Here is a 22,414-nt window from a genome sequence, read left to right on the forward strand (position 1 = left end):
GTGGGGCGACGTGAACACCTGGTGTAACATAGGTCTACAATGAGCAGCGACAGTGAAATTATCTTGAAACCATTTATTTTATATTTGTTAGAGTAAATATTTGAATTTTCATAAAAATAAAATTATTTAAATTATATTTCTTAACCACTTCAAAAATTATGGCTTACTAGCAAATATTTGCCCATACAATTATTCTTTTGTTAAAGCCAAGATTTTGTTCCTAGGCCTAGGTGTGTTAGATTTCTTTACTTACTATAAATACATCGCACTTAGCATTCACATCTCAATATTAACAATTTCTGGCCAGAAAGCATATGAAGTTATCTACACATTCTTGCACTTCAAGACTTCAAGTTACCTTAAGAATGAATAAATTATAAACCAAAAGAGAGCAGAAGCACTTTTAATATCAAATAGATATTTCGATTAATAGCCATCTTCTCCACATAATTAAAATCATTATCTTTTATTCTTCAAAGAACACGTAATCTCTACAGATAAATTCATTAGTAACAGAGAGTGCATATCAGAAGGCTCATATTATTTTTTTAGGCCTATAAATCATTCTGCAACATATAGGCAGCTTGAAGACAGCCTAAAACTTCAACTTTCAAGGAAAACTTGTAGTAATTCATATTCCTATTTTGAAAATGTTATGATTATTGAACTTATTAGGTCTACTGTAATAATGCAGCTGAGGTAGTTATGTTGACCAGTCCAAGGAGCATGTTGAGCGCGCTGTCGTTGACGGCACCGCTAACCTTATCGCACCGTTCTTGAGCTAAGCAATGTAAAATAAAAATAAAAAATCCGTTCAAATCACACAGGTTACAAATTATACCAGTGCATGAAAGGGATCATATTTATATAACCATAAGGAAAACAGTGCTAGATGTGAATTCGCAAACTTGTCGACATGCACGACTTTAGAAATTCAAAAAAAAAAAAGTTTAACACTATTTGGCAAATTACGTTGAGTATGAGATTCTGGACGATACGAAAAGAATCAAGTCGCGTCAGATTTGAGCACAGGTGTACCACCTCTATGCACCTCAACATTTCTCACCCTAACAATTCTTGTTGCATTCTATATACTTTGCATCTACTCCATAATGATGGGCTAGTTCAACATTAACTTCATATATTCTTATCTTGGCTTCCAGAGACAATTCCAATCTCCTCCCAATTTTTGCAACCACCCTGCTACCTTTCTTGCTCCACCTATTCTATGATTCTTCTCTTTTCTCGTCCTGCCTTCATTTGCTACACTAACTCTTGAATATTTATACAAATCAACTATTTCCACTCTTTTACAATTCACATTAGCAGCCCTCTTTCCTTCTTCTAGTTTCCATTTACCCTCATAACCTTACTCTTGCTAACTTTTACTCTCAACTTTCTCTTCTTACAAACATTTTCACTAGTTTTAGTTTTATTCACTGTCATCAACTGGCATACTATTATCTGCAAACACGGAATGAATCACTCAACACTTCATTCCCACTCATACATATATATATATATATATATATATATATATATATATATATATATATATATATATATATATATATTATATATATATATATATATATATAGTGTGTGTATGTATATATATACATTATATGTATAACCAGGAAACTAGTTACAAGGAAATCAAGCGGATATGTTTTCCAGGTATTGGAGGCTGATCGTTTTATTTCCACATAAAACTTGTCATAATTTTCAGTTCCAGTTGTCAAACAGAATCATGTAACAATTCATTTCGACACTCCTGATTTTTTTCTATTCACATTCAATCTCCACACTTCATTTCCTCAAATACACGCATTATAAATAAATATATATATATATATATATATATATATATATATATATATATATATATATATAGTGTATATACTCAAAAACATTAAGCTTCAAACGTCGTTTAATATCCAGTTAGCTCTACCTTGGACATAATACCGAAGGGGAATTATGACTGGTAAGTGGTTCGTCACCTGACAGATTCGATCCACCGATAGCAACGACCTCCGACTTCAGTGACGATGTCAAGAGATATCCAAATGAAGCTTTAACTATACTTACTGTAACTTTTGACTCACATCTTACTTTTGAGAAACATCTAATGAAAGTGTCAGCAAATGCCGCACGGAAGTTTGGTATTGTATGTAATCTATAATTCATCACCTATTTATAAGTGATAAAACCAATATAACCTGTTTTAAGTCACTTGTCCTTCCTTTACTAGAATACTGTTCTCTGATGTGGCTGTCTGCCTTTGCCAGAGATTTCTCTCTTTTAGACTGTTTGCTAACATCAGCAGTTATGACTTGGACCATCGACGGATAGTATCTCCATTGTCGATTTTTCATCATTTATATTTCAATAGAGATCTTTCACATTCATAATTGATCCCTGATCCTCTTTTCCTGCCGAGAGCGACCACAATGGCTGGACAGCAACACCAATATGGAGTAAATGTGCCTCGCTGACGAACTTCTCAGTTCCCGACGTCCTTTATTCCTCACACCGTTGGACTGTGGAACAGTCTCCCTGAGGATGTCGTGCAGTTGGATGCTCTAAAGTTTAAGCGGAGATGCAATGCATTACTACCCTGAGCAATTCTCCTTGTACTTTCTAATTTACTTAAATTCTTATCTATTAATTTATTCAGATGTTAATTTTTTTTTATATAATAACTGGTCTCATTTTTTCTGTATTTCCCGTTACATTCTGTTACTTCTTTCAAATGAACACCGAATTTTTTGGAAGCTTGAATTTCAAGTTAATAGCCACTCGGGGTTTGCTCCATATGAACATGTTTCATCTTCTGAATAATAATAATAATAATAATAATAATAATAATAATAATAATAATAGTTATAATAATAATGAAGTCGGAGGCCGTTGCTGTAAGTAGATCCAATCCATCTGGAGACGAACCACGAACCACTGATCAGTTATAATTTCCCTCCGGTATTATTTCCCAGGTAGAGCTAATTAGGTATTAAACGATGTTTGTGGCTTAATAACTGAGAAAATACACACACAATATATATATATATATATATATATATATATATATATATATATATATATATATATATATATATACTGAAGACATGGTAAAATTACAGACATTATTATTTCTCAGAATATAAACGAGGCACAGCCATTACATTACATTCTTTTGCTATGGAAAAGGAATGTAATGGCCGCATTTCCTTTTTAGATATTTTGGTCTCTCGTTCTGAGGGAAATTTTGTGACCGGGATTTTTAAAAAGAAGACGCTTACCGGCCTTGGGTTAAACTTTCTTTGTCATTGTCCCCTTGTTTTCAAGGCTAATTCGTATAGAACTCTGATTCATCGAGCCTTTTCCCTTTGCTCCAACTGGAAAAACTTTCACCTGGAAGTTAGGTTTTTAGAGAGGTATTTTAAGAACAATTGCTATCCCTTGAACATGTTCAATAAAATCGTTAAAGAATTTTTAGACAATATTTTTATGCCAAAATCTGTAGTCTGCACCGTTCCCAAAAAGATAATGTATGTTTCTCTACCCTTCACTAATAAATCTGTCCTAATCAACGAAAATTATTGTCACTCTTGAGCCATCTGTGTCCGTATGTTGACTTCAGATTTAATTTTAATAGCCCTCTTACAATCGAAAGACTGTTTCGCGTGAAAGATACCCTCCCGGAGTTGATGCGTACTTGCATAGTTTACAAGCTTAATTGCCCTGTATGTAATTTTGGGACCTATGTGAGATGTACCAAGCGCCTATTTACGGTACGCATCGACTCTCATAGGGGTGTCAGCCATCGTAAAGGCTTATCTTTAAAAAAAAAAAAAAAAAAAAAAAAAATAGCGCCATTAGACTTCATGCCGTATCTTGCCACCATCACATACATTACAGCGATTTTCAAATCCTCGGACAAACAAAAATAACAGCCATTCGCTTCCCTTTTTACAGTCCCCCCCCATATTAAACAACAATCACCAACACTCAATAGCCAAACCACCCCTGTTCCATTGTTCATTGCATAGTTTGCTTTCTTTTTTTTTCTTTATCCACACCATTTCACCATCTTCCATTCGCAGTCTTCTAACTAGCCCAGTTGTCATTTGACTACGACATGAACAGTAGGTTCTCCAGTATTGTGTAGTATATTATCATTATTATTATTTTGAATATTCATGCTTTCTCTCTCTCTCTCTCTCTCTCTCTCTCTCTCTCTCTCTCTCTCTCTCTCTCTCTCTCTCTCTCTCATTATCTATCTGCTCAGTGATTTTATTTGACAATTTCTGTGTAGGACGTAATCTCTTATTACTTAGTCATTGCTCCTTTTTCAGTTTTGATTTGCAGTTAACTTTGGTTTTTGTGTTCCTTTTTTACTTTATATTATTACGTATTTTAATGTTTTGCCAATTATAACTGTTTTAATACATTTAGATTTAGTCAATCAGTATAGTTTTCATACTGTGTTTCTCTTTATTTTTTATGTCATTCTATAGATAAGTGACCCTGATGATGGGAAAAGTCATGTATTCCCGAAAGCTCGGCTGTGCCTCGTTTATATTCTAAGAAATAACAATGTCTGCAATTTTACCACGTCTTCTGGCTATCCTGTTCCTCCTTAAATTGAAGTTTTCTAGAAGCGACAACATATATAACCAGTTTTATATATATACGTATAGAGCATATACATATATATATATACATGTACATATATATATGGAGTTGCTCATTTGTATGTATGTATGTATGTATGTATGTATGTATGTATGTATGTATGTATACATACACGTATATATATGTATATATAGCCTACATAGGCGGGGGGCAGGGCGGGCAACCGCCGCCCCCCCCCACCCCGATTCGGAGATCTACTAAAATTCGGGCAAATGAGTTGGGATATTCAGGCATTTGGGGGAAGAATAAAAATTCAATCATTTAAAAAATAACAAGAATAAGAATAAAAATTATGATAAACTTGTAAGTTAACCAGGTAATAAACAATTGCACATAAATTATGATTATCAATTTATCATTTACTTTAGAATATCCCCATTCGATTACAAAAACGCACATAAGATGTATGCGTGAACACACTGAATGAAGAACAGAATAGTAGCTACATGGTTTTGCTAAACTTCTTTGAATTCTTACCTGCTGTACAAAATTTAACAGCTGTTTGGTTTTTATTACACATATATTTGGCAATTTGAAAAACTCTGGGGGTTCCTGAAATTCGGGTAAATTTGGTGTTGCCCTCCCAAATAAATCCCACCTCCTACGCCTATGTATGTGTATATATACATATATAAATACATATATATACATGTGTATATATATACATATATATAATATATATATATATATGTATATATACATACATACAAACAAATGAGCACCGTCCTTCATGGAAATGAAGCATGGCTGCTGAATGCAAATGAAAGAAAGGTGAAGCTATTAAGATGAAATGCTTATAAAGTATATTTGGCACAGCAGGAACTGAGAGGGTGAAAAGCGTAAAAAATTGGACCCTGGAAATACGTAAACATGATAAAAAGTTTAACACGTGAAAGGAAGGCTCACAGCACTTTGAAATGGTCTGGTTACGTGGTGATAATGGGGGACAATTAGTTGGTGAAAATGTGTATAATGGGCAAGAATTATGAGGAGCGAAACAAGAGGTAGGAAGTCCCAGCAGGATAGCTGGCGAGAAAGGGACATTGGAAAGGAAGGGCCCTAGTATCCATGCAGCATGAGAGTGCATGTGATATGGAGGTTAATGGCGTAGTGCCAGAAGAGATCCTGATGAGCTTTTAGTTTGGGTGTATATCTCGGCTAATGCTGTGGAAGTCTTCTACATATGGAGCTCATTAACAAATTCATCAGTTAAAGCTGCTGTCTTGTTTCACTTCTCCGAAGCCAGGTGCTGTTAGCGGAAACATCCTAATGTTTATAGTGTTTCTGTACACACATTTACTGTACATAGTCAACATGCTCACCCTTTGAGTGGTTGACTTCATGAGTTCGGGTCGTTTCGGCCGTAAGTCATTTAGGCCGTAAGCACGTTTAAGTGCAAAATGGGCGCCGTGTTTAGTACCAGCCCCTTGGGGATGTACGTAAAACATAAAATAGTGACGGTAAATACCATAAACATAACGTCTTACGTTGTCTCGGATGTAACGGCCTAAATGACTTACGGCCGAAACGACCAGGACCGGACTCCACTAGGTGTATTAATCCTCCAATACTTTGCTAGTACTTTGGGACTACTACCCCATGCTCACTAGCACGTACGCATATATAATTACATACAGAGGTTCTCGCTCATCATACGAACCCCTAACAACTATACTATGTGTTTATATACATACATAACATACATACATACATACACACACACACACTATATATATATATATATAAAATATATATATATATATATATATATATATATATATATATATATATATATATTGAAATACGTTCATGCTGATACTTGATACAGCATGTGACGTCAGACAGAAGGGCTCCAAATTCAAACGTTAAACATGAAGTTAAAGATGAAAATACATCCCCATCGCTGCAGATCCTGCCAACAGGTTTCGGATATTCCAAGACTTTCGAACACTAATACAAGTACTGTTAATGGAAATTTATCAGCACACCACTTCCTAACTTCCTGTGCGAGTGTGAGACCACGTAATAGCATAAATGCTGTAAATTTATGAGAATGTATCCGTAAAGGTCAAGGCCAGTTTCTTACCCATTTTGTAGTCTAAAGAGATCGAATAAGGGTACCATGAAAACGCGAATTCCTAAGATTTTTTCATTATACAGTGTAAAAGATTTCATTTGCGTTGACACTTCTCTTCTTACGCCTGCGTTCTTTCGAAGACTGACGACTAATTGAGTCTGGTTCAAATAAAATCTCATCCCGCCTCCCTCAGACTGAGTTTTGGTTTAAAAAGACAATAAATATACCAGAGGTTACTGCAGGTCCTACCTGACCTTTCGTGATCACTATGCTTCTGAGGCTCTAAACTAAAGCACGCTCCTCATTACTAAGGAACTACCCCTCACTAATTTAATAGTTGATGAACTGGTAATGACATTATATCTGGCCTAACCGTGTCACATAAAAAAATACTTTGTTATTGAAACCCAGGCAAGATATGACCTATGCACAATTTGATCCTCAACGAAAGGTCACCCAAGTTGGGCAATCTTACTCGATGAACCAGTTCTCAGCAATGTGTTAACCAGAATTGCTATGCTTTAAATTTATGAATCACGGAGATTTCGGCCGAAGAGTTCATTAGGGGTCTACGTGTAAATTGGTGGTTGTTGTGATAAAAAAAAAAAAACAGCCAATGTCCTAGAGAGCCATATATTAATATTCTCCTACGGATATTTGGGCCTACCGTTATTTCTCCCCTTTCATACTACTTCACCTTCCATCATTATCATCTACATGACTGTCTGCCATTATTACCAACAATCTTTAAACTTTCAAAAGGGAACTTGTCCGAGTGGAAAATATTGCAAAAGAAACAACTTTATACATAAAACATAAAATACTTGTGAATTACCGTCTCACTATTCCGTTACTAGTAAAATAACCCAACAATAAAAAGTAAAAATAATAAGTGCTTGTCGTACAGGGTTTGCCACAAGAAAACTTAATGTGAGCACAGGGGTCTCTACATTAGTTCACCTACAGCTTACACAAATGCAAAGAGCAATGTACTGGTGCCTTGTTATAAGTTATATGAGTAGCACTCGGGGGAAAAAAAACACAATTCCCATATGAATACAAGCACTTTCCCAGTACCAAAACACAAAGCAAGATAGCATTGGGAGTCTGAACAAATTGTTTTGTCAATTTCGTCCATCATAAAATGGAATGCTTTCCCTTACACCCACATTTACAGTAAATGACTTAATATAAAGCACTATGACATTAAAACTGCGGTCTCAATACGAAGTTACAATGGTTATAAATGAGCACTTTCCACGAAAAGCCTTTGTGTGAATTAGGTAGCAAACTAGCAACATCGCCCGCTGGATTATCACCATTCAAACGTAGTTTAGTAAGTACTGTACTGTATATCTTGTATCCACGTGCAATTAAAATAATATAGTCATTACGTCTTACACCTTCTAATAAAAAAAATGGCTAAAAAACAAAGAAGCTATGTATTATCTTTCCTCAGTTTCACCACTCCGGCAGAATGCAGCTTAACCATGGATCGATTGCATACGTATTTGAATGACATAGGCCTCTGCTGACTATCATTAATAAGCATTCTAAAAAAAATGGCTACTCTGATAATGAGTATTTGTATATAACTTTGTGTTAAACATGCCATGGCAAGTAATATAATTTCCATAAAACAGCTACTATTGTTGGGAAATAATTTTCAGTATTATGTACCGTTTAACTTGATGCCAGCAATAACGACATCATTATAAGAGAGCCATTCTAATATATAACGTTATAAGCAAAGGAAAATTCTCCTCTATCAACATATTCCCAGTATGGATTGCAGTAAGCTATACGAATTTTGTTGATCTGCAGTTAAAGCGATTGTGATAAAAGCAACTTATCGATACATTTCTTATCCACTGACTTTTGGTCGGTTTTTCCTTCTTACAAAATTATAGCTATTTACTCACCATTCCATGATCTGCCAAAAACAACCAAACTCTGAGCAATGTACAGTCAACACAAGTTAAAATGTCAAGCCAACTACAAGAGAAGGGCTGACGGGTCCTCCACCGTGCGTTATTATACAGAAACTGGCAGTATTGTGCTGTCTGCAGTGTTGCCAGATGCGAGAATTCCGCTCTTAGCTTTGCAGAAATAGCTAATGTAAGCTAGCAGTCACACCAGGAAAGTATTTACTGTATGAATACATCAACCAAACGCGTATGGCAAAAAAAAAATTATTAATTATACGAAAATTATAAAATGTATTGATGTTAACCGAGGAAAACAGCACAAGGATACTTCTGTGTACGGTTTCAATGTCTACTGCCTGCGTGGACGTAACCAAGTTTTCTCGAGTATCGTCAACAGATTATGGCCTTGAAATTTTTGTAATTGTTCGATATTAATTGAAGTAATAAACTCAGTTTCTAGAGAAAACAGTCATAGTTCGGCAGAGAAAAAAAAGATGAATTGAAAACAGTAAATTTCATTAAACTATATCCTAGTAATCTTAACCAATGACTACGTTAAGCCACAGGGTGTTGCTGAATTTGCATTCCTATTTTGCGTCCCTACCGAGATTACTTTCTAATCGGCCAAGTCGTGATTTATAAAATCCATAAAAAATAGGATTTCCCATAGCAAAGGGATACCTTCAATTACACTAGTAGCGTTATAGTATTCAAACAGTATTCAAACCTAATCTCACACCTACATGTATACTGCAGTATAATATACATACACACACACACACACACACACACACACACACACACACACACACACACACATATATATATATATATATATATATATATATATATATATATATATATATATATATATATATATATATATATATATTAATTGATTAAGAGATAATCTTTTTCTGTGAGCACATTTTACCAGTTTACCTTAGCCAAGGCTCACTGAAAAATGTGTAATATTTTTTTTTCTAATATATATATATATATATATATATATATATATATATATATATATATATATATATATATATATATATATATATATATATATATGTGTGTGTGTGTGTGTGTGTATGTATATATATAACAAAAAAAATATATTACACATAATCAAACTAACATAATTTTGCAATCTTTTTTTTAGGTAACAAATTTAGACAAATTCTGGCAAACCAGAACTGGAGCCTGTAATAACTATAGATTTACTTACAGTGCACCTCGGCTAAGGTAAACTGGTAAAATGCACGCACAGAAAAGATTATCCCTGAATTTCTATAAACAATTATTACCTAGCGAGTAGTTCGCATTCTCATGGATGATGACATAAATCAGGTATCATAAAGATGAAAGTGAAAAGGTGGACAATGCGTACTTCGAATTCTTATGGTCTACTTAGTTCGCTATCCAACAAAATTAGAAGTTATCATTTCTTGCTATAAATCACACGTTCACATATTGGCGCACGCACAAAAGACACCCTTTACGTTTTATCAAAATGTGCTCGATATTTAATTTGATTTTTAGCACAATTTATTCCTTGAGTTGGTAACATTGATAAGACCGATGTAAACACCGCAGTAGTGTGTCGGAACGGTCGGCACATGTTCGATATTGTGATAAAGACGACCATTAAAACTAGAATAAATTGTTAACGTGAAGTTATAGAACTGGCAAGTTCATTACCTAGTAAGTGTCCCAGGCCTCATAGTGTGTCCAGGCCATGCTAACCTAGCCTAATCCAGATTCTGAGCAACAACAAGCTATCACAAACATTGACTCTGGTGATTTAGGCAGTCCAGAATTGGTATTCTTATTAGTTTGGACTTGTACTGCGCATTTTCACGTTTGAGAGAAATACAGGAGAATGGATTCAACCCGTCTTGTAGTTGGAGAGTTTCAGCTAACAAAAGTGAGTAGCCTAGCCTAGTTATCGTTACTTGGGTCTGACTTGTAGTAGCTTAATAGCCTAGTCCAGAATAGTTCCGGACAAGTTCTGTTATGCACTTTGTCACTGTAGGCTAATGGGATGCAGTAGGGACGAAAGGACATAATTCCTTAGGATAGGTTAGGTTAAGGGAAGCATAAGTCAGGATGTGCAAAAGTAAGGGTAAAACTACAGGGTAACTTCCCTGCAGACTAGCCTGTTACCTTGGAAATTGATTTTTCCCATACTTTTAGTGTTGCTGATGAAGGCGATGGTGTTGTTTATTGGTCAATTAATGTTAACCTCATATCTACCCAACATGGTTGGGGACCCTTTGTGAACGCAGGTTTTTGGGTGGGGGAAATCTTTGGGAGAAAGACTGGACTGCCATGTTGTTGTTTGAAATGGTTCCGCACATGTGTTAATGGCCTTTCCCAGGTCAAAAAGGGCCATCTGTTATTGATGTAGCTGTTTTAAGAACAGAATCAAATGTCTTACTTTTCCTAAGATGTCTGTGGTAGTATGGCTCATCCCTGGGTCAGCAAATCCCTTCTCCTTTGTCGACTTCTCTCACTAAACCTATCTTTAAACAAAGACCTACTGGAATTAAACACTGACATACAAAACTAGACTTTATTTGCAAATTTAACGAAAGTGATTCAGCAAAAGCTACAGTCATGCAGTGGAGTGATTCACACCCCATATCCATGGAATTCATAACTAGGGAAAATACTGTTTCACAAATAATTCTATACCAACCAATGCTAATGATTAACACATAATTATTCTAGACCACAACAAATGTCATATAGTATGTAAGAGTAAAAACACCACTTCCCAAATATTCGTCCTCTCAGGATGAAACTCAAATTCCTGTTGAAAGAAACACATCAATATATTAAAACCTGAAATGGTGTTCATTACATACAGAAAAATGTCTAATGGAGCGTTAAATGGGAAAATTCATTATGTAGACATCATTCAGTTTCACTGCTCCCAACCGGGGTTTTCCCTCTAAAGTCTGGAAAAGATATAAATGCCACTGGGCGATCTTACTTTTTCTATGGCCCAGATAATGTATCTTCGTAGTGGCAGTTTCTTTAAACTACACCAGGCTAAAAGCTCATATCAGCCACCCAAGTTCGGGGCAGTCTCCCTGTGAGAGTCACTGTTCCTCTCATAAATATCCCATGGGAGATCGCATACACACGCACATATCCCACCAGAACCTGGGCACTTCCGGCGGATCGGTTCAATGTTCTATCATGCCGTTTCCGTGCGCTTGGATTGTGACAGACCCAAATGCGTTTGCAGCAGAAGTGCCACTACCAGGCCAGCATATAGTTCTTCACTGCTGACCCAAGTCAATCAAGACTTAATACATGCGCAAGTCATTAGGGAGCCATAGCCTGTGTCAAAGAAGGGATTGGCTAAGGAAACCTAGGTAGAACTAAATATTAGCTCCGCGTCGGGTATTGCCTTGGAAAATGACTCTTTCTATAGTACTGTATTTGGTTTCTTATCAAGAATTTACAGTTATTTTTTGTCGCTCGAGTGTAATTAACCTCAGAGCTGATTACATACATTTTTGCCATTGCGCATGCACGCGGTGTTATAGGGGAACTTTTGGTAAAAAGTGGAGTTTCCTTCACCAGGGGGTCTGGAGGCAGAGCCCCCTGGCTAAGTAACACAGCCTACTAGGTTAGGTTAGTATGGTTTCTTTTATAATAGATTTCCCTAGCCAATACTTTCTTGAACATAGTATGGCTCCCTAATGTCTCTTGTATTCGTGGAACTGTTCGACACAGTCCGTGCAGAGCTAATACAGTACTTAGAAATACCAGAACATATTATAATAAAGCAATGAAGGGTACAGATCTTTCTTCATAATTAGAGCCATCCAAGCTCAAGAAGAACATTGAGCAGTCTTGTTCTCTTTGGGAACTTCTTTCTCGTGACTAAAAAGTGAATCATTCACTGCAGTCTGACTTAAGTACCATATGATCCCTGGGGGGTTAGCCTTAGACTAGCAGCAGATGCTCAGGACTATTTTCCTGCAAGCCTTAACTCGGGCAGAGTGTGTATGGGAATTACATGGCTTATTTTGAGGACTGGGGTTCTCTCTCGCTCTTGTCTGTTCCCGAGTTTGTGGGGAAAACTCAGAATCTGCCAGTCTCTAATGAGCAATGCAAGAGTTTCTTGATAGCCTCTTTCCAGTACTTCATTGATGGCAATCAGGACAAGATGCTTTTGTGCCTGATGCGAGCCAAGGAACCACAGTATCTTTAACGGACCCATCTCATGGCCTAGAGTGTTGCCATAAGTAAGAGATGTTTAGTACTCAGAAGCTTTGGCCATCAGCTTAACACAAGTGTTGTTTGAGCCCTTGCATGAGGCCTTGGACTGAGACCTCAAACACAAGACAGTCTTCTTGCTAGTATAAAGCCTTGACAAAGCATAGTGGCAAGTTACATGTACATATCACATCTCCCATGTTTTCATACATTTCTCAGTATGAGGTGAAAACTTAGAACCCATCAATTCTGGATGAGAAATACAGATTTTTTTCCCTTTCATAGGACTGTTGGAGGTGATCAGGATGAGATGCTTGCATGCCCAGTTTGAGTTAAAAAAAAGGATCTGATCTGTAGGCCAGAATGTCTGTCCACCTTGTAGTAGACACATGGTGTCAAGAAAATATCCTTTCTGGCTGCATGCTGCAGTCACATGAGAGTACAACTCACCCAGTGAAGTGGACGGGGCCATGGGACTGTCCCATGCATTTTGGAGTGACTTAAACATCAAACAATCATTACCTCATAATGCCAAGACATCCAAGGCTGGCCTAAGCCTTTATAGGGCCCTAAGCAGGATTGGATTTGGGCCCCCCCTGATCACCACCTATCATCACCAGTGCTTAACTATTGCTTGTGCTTGATCATTTCATGCACTATAAAGCCATCATTAAGCTCATAGGGGTAGCAAATTCACAATATGGTCCAGTATGATTTGCATTTTTTAAATTTCAGGGTGACATACTGTGTGGCATTTTGAAATTGTATTTGTAAGTAACAGAACAAATCAACTGGCAAGACTGTACATTTACAATAAAGCAAGTTAACCAGAGTAATTGCTTATATTTAAAAAAAAATGGAGCAGTTGTGCAATCCTGCTACAAATAGAACCAAACAATGTACTTGTATAATCTTACATAAAAAATAGCAGTTGTAAAAATAAATAAATATACAGATTGCTTGAAAAATTATACTTGATTATGCGCACAAAATTAACAAATAAATTCTCAACATAAGAACAGTAAGGGTTCAAAAATTAAGATGAGCAATTATATATGAAAACTACAGTAAACCCCCTGTATTCGTGTTCTCATGATTCGCAGAATCACTTATTCGTGGATTTCTCTGTGGAATGGATCTACCCATTATTCACGGAAAATTCACTAATTACTGTTTTGTTCATGACACTTACCTGACAGATATATATATAGCTGTATTCTCCGAAAAGGGACCGACAGAAATTCAAAACTTACGGCACACGAGATGGGCCAGGTGGTTAGTACCCATTCCCGCCGCTGGGAGGCGGGCATCAGGAACCATTCCCATTTTCTATTCAGATTTTCTCTGTCGCCGGTATTGTCAACACCTGTTGTCAATACCTCCGCTGTTGGATTTCAAAACTTTTCCACTAAGTATTCTGATTGTCTTTTGGTTTTGACTTTGGCTTTGTGGATAGGCATACGCTTCTTTGGACTGTTTTGATTTTGGTTTTGGCTTTTCCTTGAACAAGATGTCTGGATCTAGTTCTGCTAGTTTCAGGGTGTGTGTTGTGAAGGAGTGTAAGGTGAGGCTACCAAAGCTTGGTAGACCCTCACACAGTATGCATGAGATGTAGAGGGCATGTCTGTATGTTGGATGATCGCTGCAAGGAGTGTGAATCGTTGCCTGATTCTGATTGGAAGGCTTACGATTCTTACGTTCTAAAGCTAAAGCGTGATCGTGTAAGGAGGTCTTCCTCCAGGAGTGTGTCGGTAGGTGGGAGTCAGGGTATTAATTTATCTCCTGTTAACCCTACTAATGCTTCTCCTTTCCTGTAGAGTCGCCTTCTAACCCTGTGATTGCGTCTGCGGAAGGTAATGCCCTTGCGCAGATTTTGAACTCCATTCGTACTTTGGAGTCTAAGGTGTTGGCGATCAAAGTGCAGTGAAGTGTAGTGATCCCCAGTGTTGTGGGGGCGTCAGATCGGCCCTATAATGCCTCTAGGCCTAGACCTCTGCCGAACTCCCAGGACTTAGGGAATGGGCATGTCGAAAGCCGCAAAGAGGGTTACGGGGACCCCCCACCGATCTGGCGTCCCTTCGGCAGGCCTTGTTGACGTCTCCCAGGCTGCCAAGGATCGTGCTCGCGCACGGATCCTTAAGGATTGTTTTTCGTCCTCCGAGGCGTCCTCTCCACTTAAGGGGTCACGTTCTCGGTTGGACTCTCGTCCTTTCAAGAGGAGCCGCGTTGAAGAGGACGCTTCTTCTCCTCTTTCTCGTGCCGTGGAATCTTCTCCCGACTGGCTGCGAGATTTGCCGCCAGAAGAGGACCAGGATTTCTTCGGAGGAGGACGTTGCTGAACGTCCCAGCCGCACCAAGAAGAGAGCCCCTGTCGCTCTTGGTAGAAGGAGGAGGACGTCTCCTTCCCCCTCTTCTTCTCATAAGAGCAGCCCTTCTCCTGAGAGGGCTTCTCTCCTTCTGAGCGTCTTATCCAAGATTTGCAGCGGCAGTTAGCTTCCCTTCTCGCTGCTAAGGAGAAGGAGCCTCGTGGGCGCCGCAAGGATTTGTCGCTGCCAGTTAAAAGATCTAAGAGGTCTCCCTCTCCTTCTCTTCGTTCGTCTCTCTCCCCTGCGGTTTCTCGTAGTCGCCCTCAGCGTTCTGCGGATCATCAGCTCTCCTTGCCCGTCGTGACTCGCTGGTTGATCAGGGCGCTCCTCTTGCAGCTAGGCTTGCCGCTAGTAAGAGTTCGCGCCAAGACGCTCTTCTTGCCTCTCCTCCTGCTTCGCTCGTTTGACGTTCGCAGGGGCGCTCCCAGGACGCTTCGTTATTCCCGATCCCTGCATGACGCTCTTCAGGACTCTCGTCAAGAAGCTCGGCGGCTCGCTCGTCAGGACTCGTCGGGGACGCCGGCAGCTTGTGAGACAGGGCGGCTCTTCAGGGCGCTCATCAGGACGCTCGTCAGGACGCCGCGTCAGGGCGCTCGTCAGGGCGCTCGGCAGGACGCTCCTGTATGAGTTGTTCCGAATTTTCTGCGGCTTCTTCCCACGAGAAGAGGTCTCTGGGCCGAATTGGACCCAAAGGTCTTTGTCTCTCTCTAGCCCCGGAAGACTCTCCTGTCGCTCCTGTCGAAGAGGCTGATTTGTCTCAGGAGTCGGACTCTGCAGAACAAGAGCCCCTCTTTTCGTCTTTCTCCGACTACCGGGTTTTGGCTAGCATGCTTAAGGAGCTTTTTCCTGATAAATTTCAGCCTTCTGCTCCTCTTTCCCCTCCTTCGCAGTTAGCTTCTTCGAAGGTGAGGAAATCGCCCGGCTTCCTACAAATGAAGACTTCTCTGGCTACTAGAAAAGCTCTCAAGAGGGTCAATGCGTGGATGGAAGATAGGAAGTCTCAAGGGAAATCTTCCTTCGCTCTCCCCCCGTCTAGATTGTGCGGGAAAGCTGGAATGTGGTATGAGACGGGAGAGGAAATTGGCTCTAGAGTTCCTTCTTCCTCTCAAGGTGATTTTGCGAGCCTCGTTGATGCGTCAAGGAGGTCTCTTCTTTCTTCGGCGAAGGTGTCTTGGACTCTTTCTGAGACCGACCACCATCTGAAAGGCCTCTTCAAGTCTATGGAGGTTTTTAACTTTCTGGACTGGTGCTTGGGGGCCTTGGACTTAAGGACTCGTAGTCCGGATTCTATTTCTCTGGGGGAGCTGTCCAGTGTACTGTCGTGCATGGACAAGGCCGTCAGGGATGGCGCTGATGAACTGGCTTCTCATTTTGGTACAACCCTCCTAAAGAAGAGGGCTTTGTACTGCAATTTCGCTGCCAAGTCAGTTTCTCCTGTTCAGAGGGCTGAGTTACTTTTTGCCCCTCTTTCTAGCCATCTCTTCCCCAGCCGCTTGTCAAGGATCTCGCCTCCAGCCTTAAGGAGAAGGCTACTCAGGATCTCCTTGCTCAGTCTTCCAGACGTCCTAGTGTCCCTTCTACGTCTTCCGCATGAGACTTCCCCAAGAGACAGAAGCCCTTTCGTGGGAGATCTTCCTCCTCTAGACCCTTTTTTATGCGAGGAAGAGGTCTCTCCAGAGGCGGAGCCCTTCTTTCCAAAGGGGCAAGAAGTGACTTTCCTCACCTCCAGACACCAGTAGGAGCCAGGCTTCTCCTGTTTTCGAAGCCTGGAAAGTAAGAGGGGCGGATTCCTGGTCCCTCAATGTAATCAAAAAAGGTTACAGGATCCCGTTCCTCGAAAACCCCCCCCTGTCCTCTACTCCCAGAGATCTGTCGCCTTCTTACCGTCCGGAGAAGCAACAGATCCTTTTAGATCTGCTGGAAGAAATGATCCAGAAGAGGGCCATAGAGCGAGTCCTGGATCTGGAGTCTCCAGGTTTTTACAATCGCCTCTTCCTGGTTCCAAAACAGTCAGGGGGGTGGAGACCAGTCCTGGACGTCAGCAGACTGAACAACTTTGTCGTCAAAGAGAAGTTCAAAATGGAGACGCCCCAGTCGGTTATCAATGCACTGCGACCAGGCGATTGGATGGTCTCTCTCGACCTACAGGACGCGTATTTTCATGTCCCCATTCATCCTCAATCGAGAAAGTATTTGAGGTTTGTCCTGGGGGGAAGAGTGTACCAGTTCAGAGCTCTCTGTTTCGGACTGAGTACAGCTCCTATGGTATTCACAGTCCTGATGAGGAACGTTGCCCGGTGGCTTCATCTTGCCGGCATAAGGATATCGCTCTATCTAGACGACTGGCTCATCCGAGCCACATCGGAACAAAGGTGTCTGGAGGACTTGCATTCAACTTTGAAACTGACAAAGTCCCTGGGACTTCTTGTGAATTTAGAGAAGTCGCATCTGATCCCCTCTCAGTCCATTCTTTATCTGGGGATTCGGATGGATTCAGCGGGTTTTCGAGCCTTTCCATCCCAGGAACGTCAGCAGCACTGCTTCGTAAAAGTTTCGGCCTTCCTGGGGAAAGAAACATGCTCGGTGAGGGAATGGATGAGTCTGCTGGGGACCATTTCATCACTGGAGAAGTTTGTTTCCCTGGGGAGGTTGCATCTCAGACCCCTACAGTTCTTTCTTGCGGACAACTGGAAGAACAAGGAGGACTTAGACGAGTCTCTCAGGATCTCTCTCTGTCAAGGACCATCTTCGGTGGTGGCTCGATCCTTTAAAGTTGGCAGAAGGGGTCTCTCTCTATCTTCAGAGCCCGACCTAGTGTTGTTTTCCGGCAGCGTCCATGTCGGGATGGGGAGCAACACTAGGGGGGGAGGAAGTGTCAGGCACCTGGAAAGGGGAACAGGTGTCCTGGCACATAAATCTAAAAGAACTGAAAGCGATTTTCCTGGCTCTTCAGTTCTTCCAAGATCAAGTTGCAGGTCGGGTGATTCAAGTCAACTCCGACAACACCACGGCCCTGGCGTACCTCAAGAAAGAGGGAGGTACTCATTCTCGGTCCCTGTTCTTGATCGCCAAGGAGATCCTGCTATGGGCACATTCTCGCCGGGTGACGATTCTCACTCGTTTTGTAGCAGGGGTCGAGAATGTTCGCGCCGACCTTCTCAGTCGACAACATCAGCTTCTGCCAACAGAATGGACTCTGAACGCAGAAGTGTGTCAGGATCTTTGGAAGCTTTGGGGTCGTCCCCTGGTGGACGTTTTCGTGACTTCAAGGACCACAAGGCTGCCCCTTTACTGCTCTCCAGTTCTCGACCCGGGAGCCCTAGCAATAGACGCCTTTCTCTGGGACTGGAAGGGTCTAGATCTGTACGCCTTTCCCCCATTCAAGATTCTGGGGGAAGTCGTCAGAAAGTTTGTAGCCTCAGAAGGGACGAGAATGACTTTAATCGCTCCTTTTTGGCCTTCAGCAGAATGGTTCCCAGAGGTCATGTCTCTCGTGGTGGACTTTCCAAGAACGCTTCCTTTGAGAACAGATCTTCTCAAACAACCCCACTTCGAGAGGTACCACAAAAACCTTCCCGCTCTGAGTCTAACTGCATACAGACTATCGAGAAGTTGCTCAGAGCGAGAGGTTTTTCTAGACCAGTGGCTAAGGCGATCGCTAACGCCAGGAGAGCCTCTTCCAGCGCAGTGTACCAGTCCAAGTGGATCATTTTCAGGAAGTGGTGTAAACTTAAGGGAATTTCCTCCACCACGACCTCTCTTTCCCAGATAGCGGACTTCCTTTTGTATCTGAGAAAGGATTTGAACCTGGCAGTCCCTACCATCAAAGGCTATAGGAGTATGCTGTCAACGGTCTTCAGGCATAGAGGCCTGAACTTATCGGACAATAAAGACCTTCATGATCTTCTTAGGTCTTTTGAGACGTCTAAGGTAGCCTCCCTAAGTTACCTTCCTGGAATTTAGATATAGTTCTAAAATTCCTGATGTCGAAGAGGTTTGAACCTTTAAATTCTGCTTCCTTCAAAGATGTAACCAAGAAAGCTATTTTCCTAACTGCTCTGGCGACGGCGAAGAGAGTTAGTGAACTTCAGCGCTTCAGCAAGATTATAGGTTTCAGAGGCCCTGATGCTGTCTGTTCTCTGAGCCCTATTTTTCTTGCTAAGAATGAGAACCCGTCTTCCCCTTGGCCCAGGTCCTTCGAGATTAAGGGCTTGACGAACATCACTGGACAAGAACCTGAGAGAACCCTGTGTCCTGTCAGGGCTCTAAAATTTTATTTGCAGAGGACCCAGGATTGTAGAGGTCCTTCTAGCAATCTTTGGTGCTCCGTTAAGAGGCCTGATATACCTCTCTCGAAAAATGCCCTGGCGTTCTTTCTACGAAGCACCATCATAGACGCCCATTCCAGTGTGCTAGACGAAGATTTGAGAACTTTGAAGGTTAAGGCTCACGAAGTGAGAGCCATTGCTACCTCAGTGGCCTTCCAGAAAACCAGTCTCTCAATGACATTCTGGGTGCCACTTTTGGCGAAGCAATTCGGTCTTTGCTTCTCATTATCTCACAGAAGTGAAGACGTCCTATGAGAATTGCTGTGCGCTGGGACCTTACGTTTCATAAATACGATCTTGGGAACAGAAAGCGACTCTCATCCTCTCCTTTAGTTTTGTTTTGGTGTGTTTTAAATATTTTATGTGTTGTTTTTATGGTCGTTGGGTCTCCACCAGTGGTGGTCGCCCCAGTCCTTAGTTTATGTTAATCTTTTTGACGTAACTAGGCTTGGTCAGGTGGTTGTTAGTTTGTCGCTTACCCTCAAAAGTAAGGTCATATGGTCTAGTCACATTGTGGTCTCGCCCCGTTGACAGATCATCTAGATTCCACCAGCTTTATAGGTCTCTACCTCGCTGGAGTTTTCTAGTAAAGCAGAAGCAGGCTTGGGTGACAGTAATCACGAAGTCAGCAATGCTAACAGGTAAGGAACCAAGGCGTCAATCACCTACATAGTTTTGTTTCCTAAATCCTATTCTGTCTCTTCCCACCTCCAATGGTGGGATTCAGCTATATATATATCTGTCAGGTAAGTGTCATGAACAAAATGATATTTTTATGATAAAATAAAGTTTGTTCATGAAACTTACCTGTCAGATATATATACAGCTGTATTTCTCCCCTCAATCCGACAGAATTTCAAAACTTGAATAGAAAAGTGTGGCCAGGTGGTTAGTACTCATTCCAGCGCTGGGTGGCGGAATCGGGAACCATTCCCATTTTCTATTCAGATTTTCTCTGTCTGTCGGTACTGTTAACATCTGTTTACAGTACCTCCGCCTCTGGATTTCGTTAACTTGCATAGTTTTCCACTTGAGTATTCTATTGACTTTTGGTTTTTTGACTTTGGCTTGTGGATTGGCATACGCTTTTTGTGGACTGTTTATGATTTTGCTTTTGACTGCTCTTGAATGATGTCTGGTACTAGTTCTGCTAGCTTTCAAGTATGTTGTGTGAGTGAGTGCAAGGTGAGGCTACCGATCTTCGTGACCCTCACTTTTCGGTTTGCATGAGATTCTAGTAGGGGCATGTATGTTTGATCAATGATCGCTGCAAAGAGTGTGAGCCTTTGTCTGATGCGAGCTGGAAATTGTATGATTCCTATGTTCGTAAGTTAGAGCGTGACAGGATCAGGAGGTCTTCCTCCAGGAGTGTGTGTAAGAGTCAGGAGTTCTATTTCTTCACCTGATAACCCCAATGTAGACATTGTTGTACCTGTCCCTGTGGTTTTGCCTTCGGGCCCTGAGGTTGTGTCTGTCAGGGGGTTTGGCCCTGACGGAGATCATGAACACCATCCGTGCTCTAGAAAACAAAGTGTCTTCGCTTCAAAGTGCTGTGCAGTGTAGTGTTCCCCTAGTGTCGTGGAGGGGCGTCAGATCGGCCCCATAATGCTTCTAGGCCTGGACCTCTGTCAGACTCCCAGGACTCAGGAGAAGGCATGTCGAAAGCCGTAAGAGAGGTTTCGGGGCTTCCCACCGATCTGACGTCCCTTCGGCAGTTCCTGTTGTCACTTCCCAGGCTCTGCCAAGGATCGTGCTTTGGCTCGTATCTTTGGACTGCTTTTCGTCCTCCGAGGCGTCCTCCCCCGTTTAGGGGTTGGAATTCTCGCAGGACTCTCGCCCACTGAAGAGGAGCTTTAGAGATGACGCTTCACGTCAGTTTTCTCCGTCTGTGCGGGATTTTGAAGCTTTCCCGCCACAGAAGAGGACCCGTGGTCGTCAGAGGAGGACGTTTAAGAACGCCCCAGTCGCTCTAAGGAGAGAGCTGTTCTTGCTCCTGTGAGGAAGAAGAGGCGTCTCCTCGCCCCTCTTCTTTCCCGTGGCTCTCCTCTCCTCCTGGATATGAGACCTCTCCTTCCAAGAGTATCTTCACGAGATATGCAGCGTCAGTTGGCCTCTCTTCTGGCCGAGAAGGAATCAGAACCGGATTGCAAAAGGACTTGAGGCTTCCATTAAGAAGTCCAGGAAGTCCCGTCTCCCTGCTCCTTTTTTCTTCGTCTCCATCTCCTGCTTCTTAGCCAGCCTGTCGTCCTCACAGCTCACGAGTTCCTCTTTCGTGACTCTCGTCATCATCACGACGCCTCAGGAAAAGCAGCTATCCAGGACTCTTCATTAGCTGCTCGTCAGGGCGCTTATTTCTCGCTGCTGCACAGGACGTTCGGGTTGGCGCTCAGCATGACGCTTAGGTTGGGCTCCCGATCGGATGCTCTTCAGGGCGCCTTCCAGGGCGCTGTTCTTTAGGGCCTCGCCGGGGAAGCTCCAGAGCATTCTGATCCTGCAGGGAAAAGTGCGTGTGTCAGGCCGAGTTGTTCAGGTGAATTCGACAACACCACAGCCTTAGCTTACCTCAAGAAGCAGGGGGTACTGCTCCCGTTCCTGTTCAACTTGGCAAAGGAGATCCTGCTTTGGACTCATGCTCGGGGATCACGATTCTCACAAGGTTCATCGCGGGCGTAGAGAATATCCGTCGCCGGACCTTCTCAGTCGGCAGCATCAACTTCTGCCGACAGAATGGACCCTTCACGAGGAGGTGTGTCTGGATCTGTGGAAGTTATGGGGACGTCCCCTAGT

The 22,414-nt window shown here is 41.5% G+C and overlaps 2 protein-coding genes across 8 annotated transcripts in view; one reads left to right on the top strand and one right to left on the bottom strand.

Annotated features, from left to right (window-relative positions):
* Trpm (transient receptor potential cation channel, subfamily M) overlaps nt 1-8,830 on the bottom strand; it is a 340,295-nt gene extending 331,465 nt beyond the window's left edge. For 3 of the 6 annotated variants that reach the window (XM_067111324.1, XM_067111322.1, XM_067111319.1), the window contains exon 1: nt 8,695-8,818. In XM_067111324.1, the coding sequence (XP_066967425.1) occupies nt 8,695-8,697 (3 nt within the window). In that variant the 5' untranslated portion in view covers nt 8,698-8,818. Of the gene's footprint in view, nt 1-8,694 lie in introns of all 6 variants that reach the window. The other 3 variants (XM_067111325.1, XM_067111323.1, XM_067111320.1) reach the window with 2 other exon arrangements.
* A 1,326-nt stretch (nt 8,831-10,156) lies between these two features.
* Polr1C (RNA polymerase I and III subunit C) overlaps nt 10,157-22,414 on the top strand; it is a 63,863-nt gene continuing 51,605 nt past the window's right edge. Inside the window, exon 1 of one of the 2 annotated variants that reach the window (XM_067111335.1) lies at nt 10,157-10,624. In XM_067111335.1, the coding sequence (XP_066967436.1) occupies nt 10,580-10,624 (45 nt within the window). In that variant the 5' untranslated portion in view covers nt 10,157-10,579. The remainder of the gene's footprint in view (nt 10,625-22,414) is intronic. The other variant, XM_067111336.1, reaches the window with a different exon arrangement.

This window comes from Macrobrachium rosenbergii, chromosome 11 (assembly GCF_040412425.1).
Source record: "Macrobrachium rosenbergii isolate ZJJX-2024 chromosome 11, ASM4041242v1, whole genome shotgun sequence".
In the NCBI taxonomy this organism is placed as follows: domain Eukaryota; kingdom Metazoa; phylum Arthropoda; class Malacostraca; order Decapoda; family Palaemonidae; genus Macrobrachium; species Macrobrachium rosenbergii.